This window comes from Anomalospiza imberbis, chromosome 1 (genome assembly GCF_031753505.1).
Source record: "Anomalospiza imberbis isolate Cuckoo-Finch-1a 21T00152 chromosome 1, ASM3175350v1, whole genome shotgun sequence".
In the NCBI taxonomy this organism is placed as follows: Eukaryota; Metazoa; Chordata; class Aves; order Passeriformes; family Viduidae; genus Anomalospiza; species Anomalospiza imberbis.
The window spans coordinates 132070943-132086067 of record NC_089681.1 but is presented as its reverse complement, the minus strand read 5'-3'; the positions used below and the strand labels follow the sequence as shown (position 1 = coordinate 132086067).

At 35.9% G+C, this 15125-nt stretch overlaps 1 protein-coding gene across 2 annotated transcripts in view; it reads right to left on the bottom strand.

Annotated features, from left to right (window-relative positions):
• Positions 1-15125, bottom strand: part of LOC137486818 (macrophage mannose receptor 1-like) — a 51078-nt gene that overhangs the window by 6656 nt on the left and 29297 nt on the right. For both annotated transcript variants that reach the window (XM_068212330.1, XM_068212339.1), the window contains exons 13-26: positions 14617-14741; positions 13410-13497; positions 12357-12501; positions 11072-11113; positions 10790-10953; positions 9808-9875; positions 8732-8832; positions 8082-8224; positions 7265-7379; positions 5156-5325; positions 3096-3198; positions 2037-2266; positions 799-964; positions 305-457 (exon numbers count right to left, since the gene is read on the bottom strand). In XM_068212330.1, coding sequence (XP_068068431.1) covers positions 305-457; positions 799-964; positions 2037-2266; positions 3096-3198; positions 5156-5325; positions 7265-7379; positions 8082-8224; positions 8732-8832; positions 9808-9875; positions 10790-10953; positions 11072-11113; positions 12357-12501; positions 13410-13497; positions 14617-14741 — 1813 coding nt within the window. The remainder of the gene's footprint in view (positions 1-304; positions 458-798; positions 965-2036; positions 2267-3095; positions 3199-5155; positions 5326-7264; positions 7380-8081; positions 8225-8731; positions 8833-9807; positions 9876-10789; positions 10954-11071; positions 11114-12356; positions 12502-13409; positions 13498-14616; positions 14742-15125) is intronic.

Here is a 15125-nt window from a genome sequence, read left to right as displayed (position 1 = left end):
GAAGCTGTTTATCTCCCATCAGGGTCAAAGTACAAGATTTCCATTTTCATGATCTTCACTCCAGGCCACACAGCTCCTCACATGCCTGATCCCGCATGCATGAGACAGTGTGGTAGACAGAGGTTTCCCATTACCTTCCACATTAAGGCAATAATTGGATCCAACTGTCTTGTCCAACACTTGGACCACACTCAGAATCGCAAAAAACACATAACACATGTTCAGCTTTCCACAGTTAGGAAAACAAGTAGGTTTTGTTACTTGATGCTTTTTATACTTGTTTTAGGAAAAGTAGGATACTCACCTAGTCGAAGGCATTCTAAAGATGCCTGGGCCCAGTTTCTTGAAGATGAAGATTCAATGTAGTAGCAATGACCTCGGAAAGGGATCCAAGATCTGTGTCCTTCTGATTCAGGACACTTTCCTGGAAGCTGAGGGGGCTCAGTGGGAGCTTGAACTGATTAAAAATAGTTTAAAAAAACATGTGATTACTTCTTTACATTCACTGCCTTTTGATTTTTGCGGTTTTTGACATTGCAAATTTATTCAATAGGAGAATAAACAGCAGAGTAGTGTAAGTCTTAGCTTTGCAAAATTTATCTAACACTATTGACATAAAGTGATAGCTACTCACAGTCACACTGGCTTTTTCTTACTATGTTTTTGCCCTAACTTTAAAGTAGCCTAATTCAACCTAAGTAAATTCTAATGATTTCATCTCTTTAGCTCTGGAAATAAACCCCAGCATCTCTAATGAGATGTTGATCAAATTGCAATGGTCAGATTTCAAGTTCTTACCATCAGACTTTTTGCAGACAGAAAAGTAACTTTCATTGCAGAATCCTGTCTTCCAGACTCCAGTAATGTCAAGATAGACACAGCCCAGTTTTTGCTTTGGCTCCCCTTCAGCCCATTTTGTGTACTTCATTCTCCAGTTATCAATCCATTCATAACGCCCATTGGTCTAAGGAAAAAAACATCAACTGGAATGATTAAACTCTATCAATCTACTCTGTCTACATAGTACTTTGTGTTAAAAGGATTGGGGCTTTTCTTAGAAACCAGTAACAAATACAAATGGCTCAAACTTTGAAATTTTTGTTGTGACAAACAGATATTTATTGAGAAATACAGCAGTGCAACAAGTACTTTTCAGCAAAAGGAAGTGCCAAGTGATATTGAGTTAATGTTGACCTTAATACCTTTAATTTGAGACTAATAACAATTTCATTAAAAATAAATTGTGGGAGTGAAATTCTGATGACTAATTTTTGCACTAGCTCTTTCCCCAGAAGTTTCAAGACATGTAGATTATTTTAACTTGGAATACATTTAAGTCCATAATCATTTCCCACCAAAGCTGGTTAACTCAGTGATTTATCCTGGCGATTAATATTAGAGGCATCTTTTGATTTTTGGGAAGTGGTGTGTTATGTTCATATATTTGGGGTTTTTTTCATTTGCTCAGCCAAATGGAGTGTGTGGGACAAGTGTCTGTGCCAAGAAGAAAAAGATATTGTATTTAAATACACAGAAAGTATTAAAATACCAAACAATTGAGAAGGGGGAGACAAATAAAATTAAACTAGGTAAACTAATTAATTACTTTGCTAACTATCCTCAAAAATGTTAAAATATTCATAGTAATAGCACCTTCTAGTACTTCTCAAAATTAGGTATCCTTACTAAAATAGATGTTTTCTTCTGTAAATTCTAACATATTAGGATTCTATATCACATATATATCACACTTATACCTGAAATATATAATGAGATATTCCAAGATGCTAGACTAAAATGCCTTATTTGAAAGTGTACAGAGTGGAATATCATAGGAAAAGTGTGAAAAGCATGTGTAATACACACAATTTAATCAGATTAACAGAAGAGGATGGATTCCTCTGACAGCACAAAGAAGTATTTAGGGGCAAGATGTAAGCAAATAAGCTAAAGTAAAGAGAGATGATAAGACTTTTCAGTTCCTGACTTGTCCATGAGAAAAGCAGCATCATATTCAATTAGTTTAATGTTCTTACCACATTACTGTTAAGACCAATCCACACAGGCACCCCATACTTTAATATCTTCAGCCACAGGAACGAATGACTGTAGGTGTCTAAGACACTGGAAAGGTCAAATTGATTTTGTTTGCAGTTTTTCCGTGCATCCTCCCATGTCATTTTGCTGTGGATGAACAAGTAACTACTATTCCCATAACGGATAATGTTGGATGGAGATGAAGTTGTAGAAGGCAGAAATTCAGCATCTGTAAAATAAAGGACAAAAAAAGACCCATATACTTGTTCAACAGGGGAGCATGATTTCACTGTGGTTGTAAATATGCTTTAAGCCAGCAACAGTAGTAAAATTCAATTACAAAGCTGTAGAAAGGAAAAGTGCTGCTTAAAACAACTTATGATAAAGAGTAAAGGAGCATTCTGTATAATCATCAAGAATAGTATTACTGAAATTACTTGGAATTAGGTCATACTTTTTTTCATAAAATCTTTTTTCATCAAATGAAATGGTTTGCAGAAACTGTTTGGTTTCTCAAAGACTTTTTTCCAAGAAATAAAATGGTCAGAACAGACCAGTCCTTAAAAATTGTTCAGATACTTAAACAGATGCTAGATTTAAATATTTTTAATCTCTTTTTTGGAGGCAATTTTGCTCAAGTTCAGTGCAGATGGGTTGCAGTCTTATTCCAGACAATTTATGCTACATGTACAAACCAGTATTTTCCATAACGTGTTTTGAAAGCCAATGTACTCAGAAAATTAAAAAACTATGGAACAAATGTCATATCAAGGGTCATACTAGACACAAAGATGCAGACACAAATTCCAGCTCAGGAAAATAGCAACACAGCATTTGCTGGGAAGTGTCAGATGAGAGCAGTGACTAACTGGTCTTCTGCCACATTTGACTATTTGACCTTTTTCTTCCTGCCTGAAGAACAACTTGTGCATTTATCTTCATTGGGAGCAAAATCATGTTTAAATCCACATATTTAAGCAATTTCCTAGGAAAAAAAAAAAAAAAGAAAAAGTTTTGGTTTTAACTAAAAAGAGTAAAAAGAGTAAAAAGAGGAGTACCTGCATTAATTTGGCATATATATCCTCTGCTGTTATCACAACTCTGATCAGCCCACTTCCCTGCTTCCTTAACAGGTTTGTTTTTCACAGCAACACAATCAGCCTCGAGGCAAAGAGAAACAACATCAGTTAAAAATAGCTAGAATAAGCAAATATGAAACTTTTGACCCCCATTTGCATCTTCAGACACAAGTAATGCTGTAATTTTAGTCTCCTATCTTTGTAACATTTAAGAGCACAAGTTTTAAGTTACACAAGTGATGTGGAAGCTTTTGCACTACGTTGGGGTGAGTAAGAGGACCAGAGAAATTCTAGTATTCTCAATTCCCAGGCATACAGCATGGAGAGGAGTCACAGACAATTTGAAGAGAAATTAGATAAATCATTGTAGAAAAGACTGGATAACTTTGCCCCAGAAATAAAACACTCTTAAAGTGCAGTGTAACAATTTATTGTTTCAAGCTGTAATAGTACACACAGCAAAGTTAGAACAGCTCCTGCCCAAAGGTAGCCACTGCTCTGTCAGTACCAGCCTTACTATGACACTTCAACTTCTCTGACATGGACACAATAGCTAGAAATTAGATTAGCATAGATTAAATAAACAGTGATTAGTGCAAAATCCCTGCAGAGTTACAAGTGGCTTTGTGCAATGAAACATCCATATTTATTTTATTGTTTTCTTGTTTGGTTTTTTCCTGTCCATGAGAAGATGCTCAGATAATTACTTCAATTTTGGGTGAAAACCATTTGGATTTAAATCTTTCAAACTGAACCGTTGCGTACTCATTTTTACTAACTATGATAATATTTTTTGCTAAGATCAAGTAAGCTTAAAAACAAATATAAAATTTATGAAAAAGGGACTTTATAAGTTGTCACATAAGACTTCATAAAATCCTATTACTTCACATAAAAAGAGACAAACTTTTTTTTGAGAAGTAGCATTTTTAAAATATTTTCCTTTAGAACTCCAAATTCTACCTATTTTTTTCCTCCTTTAGAGATATGAAGCTCAAATGTGCTTCTTTCAAAGACACAGGAAAGGATATTGTACATAAAAATCAAATTTCTGCATTAAAAATGTCATTCAAGAGAAATAGGGTTAGCACTATAAAGTGCTGCAGTTCCAGAGTACACACACATGATCAGAGAGAAAGGGACTCTGTGACCTATCAGATCAGTTTGTTTGAAAGAAATAGATAAAGTGATTTTCTGGTGGTTCGGGGCTGTCTTTTTATAGACTCATGTCCTTTCTGCAACTGTGACTGGCAGAATTTGCTTATTTGCTTATATGTATGACACCTGCTTCAGGGGAGTGTTTGTAAATGTCCCCTTGCAAACTACATGCCAACTGGGAAACCTGCCAAGTTCCGGCATAACTGTCACCAGAGCACTAGGAGGATGTTCTCATTGTTGGGCTTTTGGGAAAATGCCATGGGGCAGAAGAACCACTGCCCTCTTTACACAGCCCATGAGAGAACACAGGCTGAACACAAAAGCTGTGTAGCCTTCACGAACACAGAGAATTGAAAACTGAAACAAGTCTTTGTACGAGCGCTCCATGGATCCTGTCACCAGTTGATACAGCAACTGCACAAGGGCTCAAAAGCATTCACTCTACCTGGATTTATATCCAACATGCATACAAGTATCAAAGTAGTAAGTCAAGCAGTGACATACCTAAAATCACCACAAATGCATTAATTCAATCTTAGGCAAGGTAGGTATTGGTCTCTTTTCCCTAGTATAACAAGTGATAGGACAAGAAGAAATGGCCCAAAATTTACACAACAAGACTGGATATCAGGAAAAATTTTATCACCAAAACAGTTTTCAGGCATTGGAACAAGCTGCCCAGGGAAAAGAGTTTAAGTCATCATCCCTGGAGGTATTTAATAGATATGTAGTTGCAGCTGTTAGGGACATGATTTGGTGGTGGCCTTGGAAATGCTGTATTAACAACTGAACTAAACAATCTTAGAAGCCTTTTCCAACCTAAATGATTTTATGAGTCGATAAAATCAAATTTCAGCTAACAATCTGTGATTGCTATTTACCTGGCCGCCATACGCATATAAACCCGTATGTCCCGACGGGAAGCCTGTGGCCCAGTTTGTAAAGTAAACCCCTGTTCCATCTGTCCAGAGGAACCTCATTTCATGATTTATATCATTTAATCCAATCCATGTCTCAGTTGCAAAATCTTTTAAATGGAAGGTAAGGAAAGCTAGAATAAAAAAATGCAAAGAAAAGAGGAATACTTTTAATATAGGACAGTCAAAATATTTGGCCTCACTGAGATTGGTCATATTAAATATGTTACCTGAAATACAGAACACTCCACTGCTGATAACACAGGCAGGTGAGATGAAAAGGAGATTAATGTTGAGTTTGGTGGATGGGGAAGTAGATATATAACTGTGGCTTTGGGCAAAATACTTCATCTAAGTATCTAAGCTGGTACTTGAATGAATCCCAAAAACATGACAGAAATTGTTTTTATAATGTCCCAAGACACTTTTGAATCCTAGTTCAAGACATTAACAGCTGTGGGGATCACACTCATTTTTGATAATCCCACAAGAGTGTTTGCCCCACAGTGACACAACAGCACCACCGAGCTCCTACCATTTGTGTATCTGAATAAGCAGTGCTGCTCCAGAACCACGAGAGTGTTTCTTCCCTCCCTGGACAGCTGGGCAACAGCCTGCACTGCCATGGCAGCGAGCAAAATGCACAAGAAACATGCTTCAAATAAGACTTAACACAACTATTAAACACAAGGAAATAAATTATCACAGCTTTGCACAGTCCAAGTGGGTGCTGATGTGTCTTAGCTAAGGTGGCTAGCTCACAAATAGAGGAGGCTAGGTCAGCTGATATTCATCCATTATGAACATTATTAATTATATTCAATCTACTAACCCATGATACATCAAATGTGGTGATAAAATGAATATACTATGGCTTTTGCCAACCATTGCAGGCATGGTTATGAATGCTTTTTCCTCTGAAAAGAACAGATTAATTTCTGCCTGCTCTGTTAATCATTCACCTTCATTCAACATTTTTAAATGTATGCAGCTTACTCCTCCAGGAATGAAACCTGTAGGGGTTTTTTTTGCCAAACATTAGAATTGCTGTTCTGCCAGAAACTGTGATAGGAACTCAGGCCTTTATGCCTGCACTTCCTGCAATGATAATAGTTTTGAGCTGATAGCTCCATTGCGCATTCCTCTTTTACCCAGAATTCAAGTCCTGTGCATGAATTAACCACTGCAGAAATTATGTAGAATAAGAATATAACTGTTTGAAAAACGAAAGTTTGATTCTTCAGCTCTTCACAAGTGGAAAACATAATTAATACTAAGTTCTTATCAGCAGTTTAAACTAAAACTATTTAATTGCTCAGACTTCAATACATTGTTTTACAATGGTTGAGGTTTTAGTGTGCTCTCTTGAGTTCACAGACAGTATGTGTTTCACAGCATTTGTTTTTCATCACATTCACATGTAGGATAAAACAGTAGGCCTAAAAAAATGGTCTATCTATCAAAGTCAATCTAACATCTATCAAGGTCTTCCTCTGTTTTTAGTTTGGATGGGTGCCTTGTTTATTCAAGTATGGAGTAGCTTTCCCCTCCCCATCTCCCCGAGGCATGGATGCAGCTCTTGGGTTCACTGCAATAAGCTCCTCTAGTGAAAAGAGTGGCACTTCTGTGTGATGAGCTCTGGTTATATGTGTGAGCACTCAAGCCTCTTTCAAGTTGCCCAAAGGCAGGTTCTCATGCTAAAGGTGTTCTACTTGATTTAACAAGAAAGCCATGCAGCAAGTTAATGCCACCTAGTGAAACCACATTGTTTGGAATGGAAATTGCAGGGTCCAACTGGCATCTGCAAGCAGAAAAGAACACTACTTTGGCTGCCAGGACAATACACACACACACACACACATATATATATATACATAGATATCTGAGCCAACACTAAAATTTGGCAGATTCAAGGGAAGACGTCATTGTAGACTTCTAAAAATTTTATGTTTTGGAACAAATATCAAATATGCAGTCATTATTCAAATCTGTTTGTATTCAGACAAAAATCCCAGCCAGCCTGTAAGGATTAAATGTCATCTCATCTAGTTGCTACAAAACTGTGCACAGTACCTTGCACTTGTTCATTAGGGATTGAGGCCAGGTTTCCTCCTAAATTCATGCAAGCTGTTCGTGCAGCGTGCCAAGTAACACGTTCCTCTTCTGTAGATCCAAATATTTTGTAACACTAAAATATGAACAAATTCTCTATATATTATCTTCACTCCAATATCCCTTAATTAATAATCACTGTTTTAAACAAAGCAGGATAGAGAAAAGGCAGTAAAATAATGCATTTATCTGAAAAAATACACTCAACTTTCAATGAGCTCTTGTGTTAGTCCTGGTTCTATATAAAATTAGAAGTCTCACTAAAGTGTTTTGCTCAACAACTAGATTTATCTGAAATCCCTAGAAAATGAGCAAATCCTGACTTTTCTATAGACAGTTAACAGTGCTAAGTTATGCATGACTGATCTTAGTCTGCCTGATCATTAATGTTGTTTTACAACACATACCATGTTAGTAAAGTTAAGGAAGACAAAATGTAGTCAGTAAAAAGCATTACGGTTTGGTCAAAAAAATCCAAGACCAAGGCATCAATACTTTAGGAATTCTGACTAAATGTGTATAAAAACATTTGAAGAGCTGACTAGAGAATTGTCTTTCATCAACTGCAACTGAATTTGCTTCATTAGAAGCATCAGAAAAGCACTTTTCCTGCAAAACAATGGATAGGCAAACAAAGAAAAGCGTCCATGTGTCATAGCTCTCTGCATAAAAATAACAACATATTGTATAAACAAGAAACAGTATGATTAAAAAAATCCCTTGTTTTCTATTTAATGCTTTGCCAAACATCCAGCATAGATCATATTTGTTATGGTACCTTGTTACGAAAAGAAAGCCAAGCTGGATGACATCCTCTTGGACTTGAAAATGTTGTTGGAGGAACAGTTGAATTAATGGAACTGTTGTGCCTTTCACATATGTAGGGATTTGGATAGCCACAGTTTATATCATTCCAATATCCTGGGTGTGAGATAAATGGGGAACTGTATGACACCACATCTCAAGTCGGTTAATGGAAATCAGTTTCACTCATTCTCACATACAGTGCTTTTAGTTGAAAGATAAGATCAAAGCTGTCTCTCGGGTTATTATCATTCAGTATCAGTGTCTTGGAAAAATATGTCACTTTATGCATGCTGTAATTACAGAATGTTAAAAGCTTTGTAGAACCAGGCACTAGAAATTGCATCGTGACAATTAGGTCAATTTTAATAAAAAAATATAAACCAGCAATCACAACCACAGACCTCTGGCCACAGACCTCTATCAGATCTTCCCCATGCTAGGCTTCAGGTAAGCACAAGAGTATGAAACTAAGTCCTGTAAGTAATACTACGGTCTACTTCAATTACTTTTTGTAAAAGAGAAAAAAAAAACAGGAGGAAGGGGTGCTTCTCAGAAGAAAAAAAAATGTTGTGAAGCAAACACACAAATAATGAAATTCATGAAAGAACATACAAAACTCACCTAAATTCTTATACATAACGACACAGTTTTCATCATTATTTGCAAAGTTAGGTTCATGTGGTGCCCATGCCAAATAATTCACTGGAGTGCCATCCATCCAGCTTAAGAAAAACAATCCAACAAAATGCTTATTTAACATAAAATAGAACTTCTTCCATGTTAACAAAGTAACTTTTTAATATGCTTAATATAGCTGATTATAGTAAAATGTACAAGGTTTTTTTGAGCAAATTGCCTCTTTACTAGTTGCACTAAATTACTCTCTTCTCAAAGACATACAAGGTAAAACACAAATTTTGGAAAAATTGAACATCCATGCAGATTAGGCAATGAAGAACAAAATGGTAACCAGGAAAATTATTAGGACACATCTTTCTAGTGGTCTGCAAGTGACAGAGGTGCCCAGGTTCATCCTTCAGACATATTCACAAGGTACTTAAAAGTGTTTTCGTCTTAAGGTCCCTACAAAACCAGCAAGGCAGAAACACCTCCTTTTCAGAGGCTCACCTAACATTCTAATTATCCACTGGAGGTCCCTCATTGTTACTGTGGACTATGAGGAGAACTGAGAACTACTAGGCATCTATCCAGACACTTCAAACACAGACTGAACTGAATCCAGGCCTAAATAAATATCACATGTCAAAATCAATATGGTGCTGCATACTGACATTCAGAAAGGCTTTCGGAAAACCTGCTTGACTTCACAGTGCAACAGCTATCATTGTTCTATAAAAAGAAAATAGGTTTCATTTTTTCCTTTATTAGAGTCTGCTCTCAACAGTTAAGGATGGGGTAAAAGAACATTTTTACCTACAAAAAGTCTTATATATTTACAGTGAGAACATCTACTTATATTTTCAGTATAAATTAAATAATAAAGGAAACTAGAATTCCTGAATAAAATATCAAAATATATTAGCTGCAGTGTAATTTTTTGTCTAGCCTTGGGCAAATTCTATTTAGAAAACATGCAGCATTTCTTCTGGATAATCTAGAGCTAAATTAAGATGTAATTAAACCACTTGGGAATACAATAATTTTTAAATTATGTCTCAACACTGGGTATGACCTACCTCGTACGTTGGTCAATACTCAGTTGTAAACCAATGAAATATGCATCCTCTTTGCCATTTTTCAATATCTAGAATACAAAAATTAAAATTGTACCAATGCCTTCCATTGTCAAATAAACCTATTATGTTACTGATGAGTAATATACCTCTAACTGACAGAGGATATGAACTAGATACATTCTGTAGCTACAACATTTAAGGTAAAGTAGCTCACAGCTGACAGCCCACAGTCAAACTTCACAATTGGCCAAAAGGTGTGGTCACTGTATCAACACTTCTCATATTTTACTTGAAAACCACTGAAATCAACACTTATTGCACAGTCTCTGCAGTGGACTTTATCTGATAAATTCCTTGCAAAGACAAGCCCCTTCCTACATTTTGGATACAAATTGATACATATCCTTGTGTCCTCTCACTGTCACTCTTCAGCCAGCTAAGGAAACGTTCTATGTTGTTCAAATGTAACTTTTAAGCACATTCCTGATTAAAAATAAGTTGGCCTCAGCCAGCATAAAAAGCAAACAATTCCAATGATACAGGAAATAGAATTTCAAACCTCTTTCTCATGACATAATCCATGTCCCAGTTTCTTCTCTCTCCATAATTATATTCTCACAAGAAGGAGGCAAAGGAGCAAACTTGAGGACCAAAAAGAGACTGCTAGGTAGACTATAGCCCACATAAACAGATAAGATCTAAATCCAATGTTCTGAGTGGCGCATGTAAGTCAACTGCTGCTTTGATGCACTACTTAAGATATCCTACACAGTCATAACTTATCAGTGTAATACTTTTTGGTAAGATGAAGCCACAGATGCCTTAAAAGTTAGCATTAGTTTGTTCTTCATACTAATCTCGTTTAGTGCAATGGCAACTTCACTATCAAAACTTGTAGGGAGAACACCATGGTGAAAAGGATCTGTGCCCATGCTCACTTGTTTTGGATGGTTTATTCCATAGTATTAATGATTTTTCTTACATATCGCCAGAGGAACTTTCTTTCACTTTCACTCTCAATGACAGAAAGATCTCCAAAGTTCTTTTTGCAGAACTCACGACCCTCTTCCATAGGAACAGTCTCCGTGCTGAAATAGTACTGTTTGTCTTCATGTATAATCCATCCATCCTCAGTAGTCCTGTATTCTGTAAGATAATTGCTGAGCTAACTATTCTGCTCCTGAGATACAAGAATCCTCCTTAATAAAATTTTAACAATGCTTTTGAACACACACACACAAAGAGCAATAGCAGTAACACCTACCGGGTGCAGGAGATTCTGTTGGTTCAGGCTTCACACTTGCCCCTGTGAGAAAAAAAAAAAACTATTATGATTGAATACTTTCTGTCTGAAGAGAAGATATATCCTGTGACTGACAGGCTTGTTTTAATACTGACATTGATTTTCACGGTTAGCAATGGATTTAACGCCAAAATGTAAAAGGAACTAAATTACCTAAATATCTTAATTTTGGTATAATATTCAGTTTTTAATATGTAGTCTTGGTCCCTGAAGCTTGTCCTTACATGGAAAGTATTATAAATACCTTGAACTTTACCTGAATCAAGTAATTTTTTTTACTCACTGAATGCAGTAAACCTTATGTCCCAAAGCATTAACTCTGTAAATTACAGACAGTTGTCCTGGATCTGCATCTCTCTATTTTCCCCTGGCCACAAGTACTTGAATTCTGACTTAAACCAGAGGAAGGAGGAATGCAGGCTGGGTTATCACCAAATGGGATGCCCTAACTACTACAGGGTGAGGTTCTTTCCATCTTTCTCTGGTTGTGAGTAACTTCTACCTTGATCTTACAAATTTCCCTAGATAAAATCTCACTGGAAAAGATCTCAAGAAATTAATTGGTCCTTAATGAAAAGAAAAACTTTAGACTAAAGAATTCCCATTTGTTTTTGCTATTGCATGATGGAGATAGGATCTTTGATGTAAATAATATACATTAGTATCTCAGGAAAACAATTTATTATACAGGAAAACTCTGTCAGTTTAGGCTTACCAATTAGTTTTGTACTAAAATGTAATCTCACTAGTAATGACACCTACTAAGAAAATCTATGCCTAAGAAATTCTCTTGCCAATAAAAGGCAGAGCTGATATTTATTGTCAATAATCTAATGCAACATCTTTATTTTGCTCCTCTCCGTCCCACTGTAAGAATGCAGTAAAACACTTTAATGTGCTACACTTTCTAAAAGCTCAAATGTAGATAGATGCACTGCTAGTGAAACTCAAGTGTTCACTAAATTATAAACATTGTCTTAATATCTTCAGTAAATAAAAAGCATCCAAACACATATCTCATGAGAATTTAGCAAGTAATCAGCATGTGAATATAGAAATAAAGTATCTTGAAACCAGGCTCCATCCTCAAACTACACATTCTTATGAGACAAAACAGCACTTGAGGCAAGTGAAGGAGGGAACTATTCTTATAAAGAGGTTTTGAAATTTTTTATTTCTTAAAATTAAGGTAAAGATCAACTGAGAATATCTTCTTACTACACTAATACAAAGGAGTAAGAAATACCTTTTCTTATTTGGCAAATCCATCCATACATATAATCACAGTGCCTGTCATTCCAAAGCATGCTGGAATCACCACTGATCTCTGTACAAAGTTCAACTCCTTGATAATTATTTGGTTCTCCAAAGCCCCAGTTTTCATACCTCACCTATGACAGAAGAAGTTTTGTGAAGATTCTATTATATGAAAATAAAGTAAGGGAGAGAGGGAGGAGACAGCATCAAAGCACAGACCTACAAATTGTTCCTATTCTCAGGTTAAAAACTTAGGAGAAAATGAGAATCCTCCTGTGCAAATGCTGAAATTTCAAACTTTTTTCAGACTGCAAATGGATTGCAGTTTAGGTAACAGTTAGTTTTGTACACACTTGGAAGAATATAAACATTTTTTATGGGACCTAAATTCTTTAAAATACATTTAATAACCATGTTGGGGCATGCTACATCTTGATATTAAGCTAATTATATATAAAATATGAGTAGAATATTATTCAGATGCAATAAAAATGTTGGCATTTGCCTCAGAAGAAGTATTACTGCTATTCTAATTTCCCTATATAAAATCCAGTTTCAGGTTTCTGTACTGTAAATCCCCGTCAAAATATCTTGACTAATCTTGTATCAAGTACACCTACATCTACAAAATCACCTTCATTTCTACAGTTTTATATCTCAGTTTAAAGTGCAATAAGCCAAACTAGCATTAAAAAAGTGTCTCCATTTCCATGGAATGTAAGCTGTTGCAGATAATGAGCAAAGAAAAGAACAACTAAAGAAGGACTATTTAACACAAAAAAATCCTCACATTCATAATATCCTTTTAGTCTGCATGTGTTTAGTTTCCTTGTTGATTCAATGTGTATCTTCTTATCAAACATCAATATGTTTTAGCCAAAAAAAATCAAGCCATGAAATTGCTATTTATTAGCTTTCTTAAAGAGTGCACAATACAGAGGGTTATGATTAAGCATAAAAATACACAGAAACACATACACTAGACATAAATAAGAAGCACAGGGAATGCAAAATAACAGCTGTGGAAAAATAAAATACTCACTGGAGATCCATCACTCCAAGCAAAGCCATCATCAGGATTCAAGTAATATAAACCAATCCAGAAATTCTGGTGGTAATAGCCATTGTTTCTAAAAAAACAAAAATACCAATACTAATAAGGGCATTACAATATTTTTAACAATCTATCATTTACTACAGTTAAGAGTTCTCTAAGGATAACTTACTGCTGTTAAAAACAATAAAAACCAAGGTGGAAATAAATTAAAATGCAGCTGTTTCTAGCTGTTATCATTATGCGTTACTCAATTTCATTCAATTTCAGATTGAAATACAGATCAAGAAAATTACCAGATACAACTCCTGTACATGAAGGTATAGTATACCTTGTATAATGGTTCACTGGCTACTGTTGCTCCATTTCTCAACTCCTCATTTTCCCTATAAAGGCACTTACAGCTTTCAAACGGAGAGTTACTTTCTGCAGTTGAACCACATTTTAAAAATATCACCTTCAACTAATCCTTGTCTGCAAGCAGGCACATTTTACTTTTTAATCTGAATATATTCAGTCAATTTGTGGCAATGAAGCATCTGAGACTTCTTCCTTACTGTAAATACACAATTGGGATTTTAGTACGGTTATACTATTTTGCAGGGCCATGATGTTTCAGTCTTGCTTCTTGATTAGCCAGGGATGTACAGGATCCTTGAGCCTGGTTTGTTCTGGTCATATTGCAAGTGTTAGCTTTTCATATTATTTAGAAATCTCACACCTGTTTTTGCAGTTCAGGGACTTACCAACCTTATTTACCTCACTTATGTAAGAAAAAAAATTATCTGAAGTTGTTTCTGCTTTTTTGTTAGTTCATAAAATTGACAAAAAAATCAACATATTACCCAGATTTAACAAACTGTTACCATTTGTTTTACACTTACATGAAAACTGGCTTCTGTAGTAATTTTATAATATAAACAACTCCACAGCAAATAGTTTTACTTCAGATTATAGATGTTGCCTTAACTAGATATCTTGCCCACGCCATTTCGGCACCAGCTTTTGCGGTTATTGCTGCTAGTCATACAACTACTTCATCAGCTCTACACTTTTGCTGTGTGTTTGACACAGACACAGACAGGGATTGCAGACTGGTTTATACAGAAGTAAACGCATAAACACCTAAGAAGAAATATTTCAGAAAGCTCCGGAGGCTGACAGAAGTGACCTGCTGGCCCCCGCGGACACTCACGCGATGGAGCGCCATATCACGAACTGCTCCTCTTTGCCGTTAATGGAGGCCAGATCTCCTCCTATGGATCGGCAGAACTCCTGCGATTCCAGCCACGTCTTCTTGTGCTCTGCTCTGGAGAAAGGCTTAAGAGACCATTTTGGCATCAGACAAAACAGACCATATAGAGCGCAAGATCAAGAAATATCAGTTACCCAGAAGGAATTGATTTACAGTTATACTCTGTGGGGATTACAGAAACTCTGAGTACAGGGCTTAGGAGTGTTCTCCTCTGTGAAACAAAGGCTTGGAATCAACTCTGTAAGTCAAGTTAGCACATTGCATTGCTGATAGGAGTATCTACTGCAAGACAACCACCAGACCACAAAATTATCTGAACTGGAATTTAAGAACAAAAGGTCAGACCTGAAGATTAGTCTTTAACAGAATAAAAAAAAACCATGAGCATTTCAGTAGAAAGGAAGAAGACTTCTACATATAATCTGGAAAAAAGATTATGAAACAATAGA